Raw genomic sequence first — 9,468 nt, 5'->3', positions numbered from 1 at the left:
TGGGAAGATTTCCTGGTGGGATAAAAGCTGGTTGTGGTAGGGGGCATGGCACCAGGTGTGTGTGGGGAGGGACATGGAGCCAAGACAGTGTCATTGGCTCCACATGGAGAGATTGGGGTGGTGGATCCCAGGCATGAGATGGTGCCTGCTCACATTCAGGGTGGGTTATCCCCACTCAGCTAATATTCTCTGGAAACACACTCAGCAGTCACAGCCCCAAAGGTGTGCTACATTAGTCCCCTCAGTGTCTCCTTTTCAAGTCACCTTGCCAAATACATTAATCACCATACACATCATACAGTCTTTTTGTTTGTGTAGATGGAAGTTGGAGTCTTCCATAGAGAAGAGTTACTATCCCATAAGTCATTGCTCCATCATTGTAATGTTATGTCCACAAGTAACTCACATCATGAGCAGAAGAGGGCAGAGATTACAGAGAACAGTACCTCAGAACTGGGGTTACAGCTGGTAGCTATCAGAAATGCCTTTTATAAGCCACCTCATCTCCCACACACAGCCTGCCTTGGCATCCCTTCCTGTACTTAAAGGTATGTGCCACCACACCCAGCTAAACAGAATTTCCTACAGATGTCACATCAGAATGCAGGGGAACCATGGTGAACAACAAACCAAGGACCAGACCCTGTATGTGAAACATGTGGCTGGAGAGACAGCTGCACCGTCAGTACATACTGCTCTTGCTGGTTCCCAGCACCCAGGTTAAATGGGCACAACCATGCACAACCCCAGCTTGAGAGACTCCAAGCCCCTCTTCTTGTACTGCGAGGGCACCACACTCACATGCCCATGCCCACGGGCACACACAGGCAGACACACCTGATTAAAAGTAAGCTGGAGAGGCTGAGGCAGAGGAATTGAAAGCTTGAGACAAACAAGACTGCACAGCAGGGATCTGTGGGTGGGGGATCCACTTAGTACAGCTAGTCCAGGACCACAGATCTGGCTGTGGTGGCACACACCTTTAATTTCACCACTGGAGAGGCAGAGGCTGGTGGATGTCTAAGTTCAGTGCCACCCTGCTTTATGGAGATAGTTCAAGGAATGACAGGGAAACCCTGTCTAGAAATAAGCAAAGGAAGTAATTAGGTTCACAAAAAGAGGTGTGTGTTGGGGGAGGCATGACACAGTAGGTCACCCCTGTCATTCCAGCAGAAGCCAGTTGAAGCCTAAGCAAGAGGATCAGCACAAGTTCAACATCAGACTAGTCTACCTTTGGAGTTCCACATCAGTCAGAGCTATCAATGTACAGTGAGATCCTTTCTCAGATAAGTAAATAAATAAAGCCTCAGGACCACTGGGAACTTGGCTCAGGAGGGCCCATGTCTGCGGATGCTGTGAACTTTGTAAGTCTGCAAACTTTTATGAAGGAATTCTATGAGACAGATTGCAATTCCCTCCTAATGAGCATACCTCTGAACAGAAGTCACCCTCAGTTTTGGTGTACTGCTGTGGCTGGGTCCTCACGATGTGGTACTACTTGAGAAGAATTAGACGTGGTCTTGTTGGAGTAAGTGTAGTCTTGGAGTGTGTCAGTAGGGGATGGCTTTGATGTTTCAAAGTCCAAGCCAGGCCCAGTGCCTCTCTCTTCTGCTGCCTTCAGATCCAGATATAGTACCCTCAGCTTGCCCATGAGGAAGCAGTTGAAGTGGTTTCCTGTGTGACAGCTAGGGTGGTCATGGTATCTCCAAAGTGCTATAGAACACTGACTAAAACATACAATACATTCTGAATAAGTGATTCCCCAGGGAGGAGGAAGAAAAAGGCTCTACTTCCTGGTATTTCCCCATTCCTGGGGTGGGCTTACTCAAACCAGGGTTGATTTCAAGCCACCAATATGCCATTGACCACACATGTGAGTACATGATCAAAGGGTATGGAGGACAGAGCAGTCAGAACTTCAAGGACACCCTTGGCTACTATCCACTTTGGGGGCAGCCTGGGCTCTGTGAGGTTCTGTCAAAATGCAAAGAGAAGACAAATTTTAGCTGTATTTCTAGTGCAGTTCAGTAGTGTTGAGCATGTTCAGGGTGTGGTCGGCAGATCCCCAGAGCACACTGACACACTGCCATTTACAAAGACCCTCAGGGCTGTGGCTGTAGACTGCTCATCTCCATGCATAAAGCATCAGTTCCCTCTGCAGCACTGTATGAGCCAGGCAAGTGTGGACGCATACCTACAATCCCAGAGCACGTGTGATGAAGGTGGGAGGATCAAGTGCTCAAGGCTGTCTTTTCTGCCTACACTGTGAGTTCAAGACCATCATAGGCTATGTGATGCAGTTTCGAAAACAACTCGGAGCCAGGTGTGGTACAAACCTATAATCTTAGCACCTGAGAAACAGAAGCAGGGGGACCCACAAGAAGTTTAAGGCCAGACTTTCTAAATAGCAAGTTTCATCCCTACCTACCTAGGGACACTCTGTCATAAATAATGAACAGGAATTCTTAGAAGCAACCATGTGATATTTCTACTGTAAAACTGTGACAGAGTTAAGTGACTGAAATCATGGGAAATACGGCAAGTGGTGACTGTCCAATAATTACTTTAAAAGTCCAATTGAATTGTAAATCCTCAGAATTTATAATAATGTTTATTCATAGAAACTAGCTTGGCTATTTTTCCTGAAAATGTAACCACTCACCCTCCTGAGTTAGTTAGCTCCAATAAACCCTGCACATATCCCAAAGAAAAAGAACTGTACAGAATAGGAAATAATTTCTGATTCCTACAGACTCCCACACAAAATGTTCTCTAATCCTGGGACTTAAGAATATCTGATCATGGGCTGGGGAGATGACTCAGCGGTTAAGAGCACTGATTGCTCTTCCAGAGGCTTTATGTTCAATTCCCAGCAACCTCATGGTGGCTCACAACCATCTGTAATGGGATCTGATGCCTTCTTCTGGTGTGTCTGAAGACAGTGACAGTATACTCATCGTATATAATAAAATAAATAAAATCTTTTTTTAAAAAGAGTATCTGGTCATAATTCTTCCCCATTTCCTCCACAAATCACATACCTGTCTGAAAAGTATTGAATTCTAGGAAGCCAAATTCTTACTATTAAGACTAATGAGCAATGTAATTGAAATATTTTGTTTCTTACATTATTTGTTAAGATTCAGAAATACCTTTAGTGGCTGGGCTTTCATGGTGCACACCTTTAAGGCCAACCTGGTTCTAGAGCAAGCTCTAGGACAATCAGGACTACACGGGGAAGCCCTGTCTCAGAAAAAAAAGAGAGACATTTCTGAAAGCCTGGAGAGATGACCCAAGTGGGCAAAGTGCTTATTATGCAGGGTCAGTGACCTGGGCTAGAAGACTCTGCCTGAACAAAACAATAGTTGAACAAAGTAAAATGTATTTAAAGATCAAAATGAAACCCATCACTTGAAGGAGGAGGAAGAGATGGAGAATTGAGAAGCAGCAAGATAACTCAGGGGATAAAATTCCTTCTCCCAAATCTAATAATTCTGAGTTTGATTCCCTCAGACCCACTCACTGACAACCTCTAAGCTCCAGACATGTGCCTTGACACACAAATGAACACACATACACACACTAAATAAATTAAAATGTAATCTGAGAGCTTAAATCCATGTGTAACTATTCCAAATGTTTGTCTCTGTCACAGTTTTGACAAACACAAGTGGTTTCATTTGATGTGCAGGCAACCGGGGCTGTCACCCGACTGCTATTCATAACTACAATATTTAGAGGCATCCTAAGAAACAGGAAAGAGGGCTATCCTCTACTCAGCCCTCAAGGTCAGGAGTAGAGGATGAAAGCCTCCGTTGTTGAATGGAGAGGGAGGAAGATCAAGTTGACATATGGTGGTTGGGGCTTCTGGGTGGGTGCTGGAACACGAGCATGGCGAGGAATATGAAAGACCCTTCGGGTAGGTATTTAGTTCCACGGGCGAAGGCCAAATGCCTAGAGCTGCTGGGGGAGCTGAGGGAAACACGACGCCTGGAGCCACCCCTTCCACACACGCCTGGGGTAGCAACAGCCAGGGGGGGGCTCATGCGCGCCTTCAGACGCGACTCGTGATTGGCTTCTCTGGGGACCAATGAGATGCAGTGATTCTCCAAGCTTGACCAATAAGGCCATGCAATGAGTCATCTTCAACCAATGGGACCTCGAGTATCTAGCCAGGCTGGCCCCGCCTTCCGTGCCTCCTGGAGCCGCACGGGAACACTGCGTACGGTACCGGCCGCCATTGAAGCTGCGTGTGCGAAGGACACACTGCGGCCTGTAAAATTTTGCTGGCTTAAAAAGAAATAGACAGGTATCCCCCAAGCCCGAGGAGAGAAGCTAAAAGGAAGGAGGAAGGAGGGGTCGTGGGCGGGACTCCTGAGGGGAAAAGGCAGACTGAGAGACCCCTCGGTCTGAGGGAGGAGCGCCAGGGGCCGGGAATCCTAGGTCTGAGTAAGGAAGGCAAGGGCTCTGGAATTCTGGGTCTGAGAGAGGAAGGTTGGGGATCTGGAAAGCTGAGTCAGAAGTGAGAGGGCTCGTGCCAGGACTCCAGGGTCTGAGGGAGGAGGCCTAGGGATCTGGAATTCTGAGTCTGAAAGAGGAAAGCTGGAGTCCGGGATCCAGGATTTGAGGAAGGCAGACTGGGGTCTGAATTCGTTGGTCTGAGGGAGGAGACTGGCTAGCCATATCTGAAGGAAAAGGCTAAAGTCTAGTCTGGCCAACAGTCTGGCTAACTGTGTCTAAGGGAGGAGGCTAAGGTCTGGTCTGGCTACCAGGTCTGAGGGAGGAGGCAAGGGTCTGTCTGTTGAGTCTGAGGGAAGAGGGCTAGAGATCTGGAGCCCTAAAGTGATGGTGAAGGGCTGAGTTTGAGGCCTTCAGCCTGTATTCTGAGGCAGAGGAGGCTGGTGTGGGACCCCTTTGTCTGGGAAAGAACTGGATTCTCTTCCTCTTTTAGAAGTGCTGGGTTCTGGACTTTTGGTCAAAAGGAGGAGACTGGAGTCTATATTTCAGTATCAAGGAGTGGAATTTACCTAGACTTTTGAGTCTGAGGGAATAGGCTGGCTGCCCAGAATCATGTGTCCTTTGGGAATAAAGTAGCTGGAACTCAGACTCCTAAATCCTAAGATGAAGTTGACAGTGCCCTCAGATTTGAGTTCTGGTGGAGCTAGATCAAGGGCTGAGATGCTGAGGCTTTGAGAGGTTTCTGCTGTTAAGGTTAAGCCCCTGGGGCTTAAAGCCCCACTCTCCTGTATCTAGAAGTCGAATAAATACAGTTGCCAAATTTCTGTTGTTTAACTGCAGATGGCTGGTCTTAGAGCTGTGGAAACTGAGGCACAGTAAAGCTATGGCCTTGATGTTAGCTCACAAGCTACTTCAAGACAGACTTATGGTTTCACACACTAAATCTACCACAAAGTGGACACTTAGAGAAAACTATGATTTAACTCCTCTCTGTCTGGTTGAATGTGTCCTGTCCTCCATCAGTTCCCAGGTCCTGATCTGCTCTTCCCAACCGCAGAGAAGCCATGGGAGCCTGCTGCATCCAGTATTCACTGCTCATCTTTCTTCTAGTACCCTTGCATTGGACTCGTACGTGTAGGGGATTTACGGGAGACAACTGTACCACAGAGGGTGGTAGGGAAGGGTCACCCCACAGGGAAGGGCAATTTTATTTTTTCTCATCTTCCCAGTGGCCCAAAATACCTACTGTGAGGTGAGTCGAACTCTGAGTTTGGAAGACGATCCAGGCCGTACCTTTAACTGGACTTCAAAGGCTGAGAGGTGCAATCCTGGAGAATTTTGCCAAGAAACGGTACTGTTAATTAAAGCAGGTAAGATAGAAGAAAATGGTGGGTCTCAGCTGCCTGTTCCTCATTGCTGGCTGAGAGCAGTCCAGTTGTCCAGTTTGGTCTCCAGGCCTAACGCCTTGCCTGTCTTTTCAGCTTATCTCTCTTTTCCCTCTCACTCCCACTGACCTGTGTTTATCGCTAAACTAGTGACCCTCTGGCAATAAACATGGCAGCTGGAAAGCCCAGTCAGCGAGGTGCTCATCTGGAACGCATACGGATCTCCACTGAATCCCCAGAACTCACATAAAAATGCCAGGCATGGTGGCATGAGCTTGCAGTCCCAGCACCAGGGAGGCAGAGACAGGGGGATCCTTTAGGCTCAAGAGAGAGAGAATACTGTGTCCTCGGCTTTCTCTCTGCTAAGTATTGGGCCCACCATTCACCTTCTCTACTTCCTGTGTCACAGAAGGAACCAAGACCGTCATTTTGGCCAGTAAGAGCTGTGTCCCTCAAGGAGTAGAGACAATGACTTTCATCCAGTACACTGCACCTCCTGGACTAGTGGCCATCTCTTATAGTAACTACTGCAATGACTCCCTCTGTAACAACAAAGACAACCTAGCTTCAGTCTGGAAAGTACCAGAGACCACAGGTACCTGGGACATGGGAATGAGGACTAAGATGTCAGGCTGTCTTCTCTGTGTTTCTGCTCAACTTAGGCCCTCAGTGGGCCAAACATGAAAGAGTCTCCCAGTCTGCAGGGTCCTTTTCTGAGTTGTTGCTTTTGAAATCCAAGCCCTTCTTAGACTCACACTTTGTAACACTGTAGATGGGGGCTGGAGAGATGGATGGGTAGATAAGGTACTTGCCCATCAAGCCTGAGGACCTGAGTTTGATTTCCCAGAACCCACATAAAAATGCCAGGTATGGTGGCCAGAGCCTGTGATAGAGCCCTTGGAGGTAGAGGGAGACAGGAGGAGGATCCTTTTGGTTTACTTGCCAACCAGGTTGGCCTAATCAGTGGGCACCAGGGCAGTGAGAGACCCTGGCTCAAAGGACAGCATTCCTGAGGATGACACCTGAGGCTGCCCTCTGACCTCCATACTGATGCACCCACTCAAATGCTCATGTACCATACATACACTCTTAAAGGCGATTTTTTTCATGTAGATGATACAGGTATTGTTTTTATGAAAAAAAAAATAAAACAAACACTTCATCCCTGCTTGTGCCTACTATCCCAACAGCACCCCAGTCCTCATCGCTGTCTCAACCCCCTTCACGTACAGCCTTCTTCTCCACTCAGATTTCAGCTCCTTGAAGATGTTCGCTGAGCCATCTTAGGTAGTTAGGTGTCCCTCCATTTCTTAACTTGAATGTAGTACCTGAGCTGTAATACCACTGGTTATCCACAAATCTTTCTGCTAGAACTGTCCCTTCACCTCAGTTACCACGTCTAAGCAGAATGTGGAAGTCATGTGATCACTGGGGTTCCTTTTTTAGTGTGTGTGTGCACGCGCACACATGTGGAAGTCAGAAGACAGCTTTAGAGAGTTAATTCTCTCCTTCCACTTTCATATGTGCCGAGATTAAACTCGGGTATCTAGGCTTGCACAATAAATGCCTTTACCTCCTGCATCATCTCTACAGCCCATTGGCTGAGGTTCTGATGAAAAGAAAATGAACTGAAAGAGTAGATGGGACTCAGTGATGGTCTTGGTTAGTGTGGCCTCTACAAGACACAGGTAGGGGAGAGACAAGAGCCCGGACAGGCTCCTCAGGGTGCTGGGTACAGCCTTAACTCTCCCTCTCTTTGTCCCCATCCAGCAACTTCCAACATGTCAGGAACCCGCCACTGCCCAACTTGTGTGGCCCTGGGGTCCTGTTCCAGTGCCCCCTCTATGCCCTGTGCCAATGGCACAACTCAGTGCTATCAAGGAAGACTTGAATTCTCTGGAGGTAAAGATCCCTCAAGGTTCTGGTGCTTGAGGTTCTAGAGGTGAGGGAAGACTGGGTTCCCCAGTCCCTAAACTTCCTCTGTTGCCCCATCTTTTCTGGCTCCTAGGAGGCATGGACTCCATCGTGCATGTTAAAGGCTGCACCACTACGATCGGCTGTAGACTGATGGCTAAGATAGTCTCAGTGGGACCCATGACAGTGAAAGAGACCTGTAATTACCAGTCATTCCTACAGCCCCGAAAGGCAGAAGTTGGGGCCTCCTGGATGCCCACCTCACTGTGGGTGCTGGAGCTTCTGCTTCCAGCACTGCTGCTCCCCCTCATCCACTTCCCTTGAGAGGACACTGGGACTTTGGCTAGGAGGGAGCCTTCTGTCTGCTGATACCAATTGGAAGAAATGGGGGTGGGCTGAAGAACAGAGAAAGAGAATGCATGTGTATTTGACACAAATAATAAAACTAGTGATTTGCTATTAAATACGCATGTGTGTGTGTGCGTTTGTGTGACAGAGGGGGAGGGAGCCCAAGGACAACTTTCAGAAATGAGTTTTCTTCTTCCCCCATGAGGGTTCCGGGGATTGGACAGGGATCACTGGGCTTTAGTGGCAAGCACTTTTTTCCCTCCATTGATTTATTCACTTTACATCCCTCTCACCACACCCCCCTTCTCCTGGTTCCCCCTCACACAGCCCCCCATACTTCCTTCCCTGGACACCTCCCTGGATATCCACACACACACACACTTGCACATCAAGTCTCTGCAGGGCTAGGCGCATCCTCTCCCACTGAGGCCAGTCAAGCCGGTCCAGTTAGGAGAATGGGGTCCACAGGCAGGCCACAGATTCAGGGATTGCCCCCACTCAAGTTGTTAGAGGACCTGCATGAAAACCAAGCTGCATAGGTGAGGGGTCTACAGCACTGCAGAGGCAATGTGTGAGAGCAGCCCCAGTGTGCTCTTTGGTTGGTGGTTCAGTCTAAGAGCCTCCAAGGGTCCAGGGTAGTTGACTGTTGGTCTTCCTGTGGAGTCCCTATCCCATCCTGGTCCCTCAGTCCTTCACCCAAATCGTCCATAATCCACTGAGCCATTTCATCTGCCCAAATTTGTGATTTGTTTGCTTCAAGCCATGAGGTGGGGTTTCCGTGAAGAAGAGGAGCCCCTCATGTCTGTAACACATTTTCCAGGTAAGGAAACAGTTCAGATAAATTTTAATTTCTCACATTCACAAACTATAGCCAGAGACAGGCAAGGTGGTACATAACTATAATGTATTGGCATTACAACCCAGGGCATCTCAGGCCGACCTGCTCGACACAGCAAGACCCTGTCTCAGAAAAAGGCTGGGTGTTTAATACCTTTAAATCTCAGCAATCCAGAGGCAAAGGCAAGTGGATCTCTGGGAGTTCCAGGCCAACCTGGTCTACAGAGTTCTGGGCCAATTATTACTAATTATGTTTAATTAATAATATTAAATATGTAACATTTTTATATTTTTAAATATATGTATATGAGTGGTGATAGAGATTATCAAGAAATGACTTCAGGTAGAGCCAGGATGTAGGTATTTGACCAAGAGTCTGATTTTTCTTTCACCCTACTATGCTAATTTCTCTGTAGAATTCCCAGGCCAAACTTAAGGCCAAACCCAGCTGCTTTGAGAGTCTTCTATAAGCTATGGGGCATGAAGAGAAAAAGTCAGACTCCTCAGTTCTCCAGGTCTAATGAGC

The 9,468-nt window shown here is 47.8% G+C and overlaps 1 protein-coding gene across 1 annotated transcript; it reads left to right on the top strand.

The window, feature by feature from the left end:
* The first annotated feature begins 4,201 nt into the window (after positions 1 to 4,201).
* Tex101 (testis expressed 101) lies at positions 4,202 to 8,218 on the top strand. The gene is made up of 6 exons (XM_034490274.1): positions 4,202 to 4,309; positions 5,482 to 5,586; positions 5,688 to 5,828; positions 6,253 to 6,438; positions 7,614 to 7,745; positions 7,852 to 8,218. The coding sequence occupies exons 2-6, from the start codon at positions 5,523 to 5,525 to the stop codon at positions 8,079 to 8,081; spliced, it is 753 nt and encodes a 250-aa protein (XP_034346165.1). The 5' UTR covers positions 4,202 to 4,309; positions 5,482 to 5,522; the 3' UTR covers positions 8,082 to 8,218.
* Positions 8,219 to 9,468: the final 1,250 nt, after the last annotated feature.

Source organism: Arvicanthis niloticus, chromosome 1, assembly GCF_011762505.2.
Source record: "Arvicanthis niloticus isolate mArvNil1 chromosome 1, mArvNil1.pat.X, whole genome shotgun sequence".
Classification (NCBI taxonomy): Eukaryota; Metazoa; Chordata; class Mammalia; order Rodentia; family Muridae; genus Arvicanthis; species Arvicanthis niloticus.
Note: the sequence above shows the minus strand (reverse complement) of the source record. Positions and strands in the feature narration are given on the sequence as shown.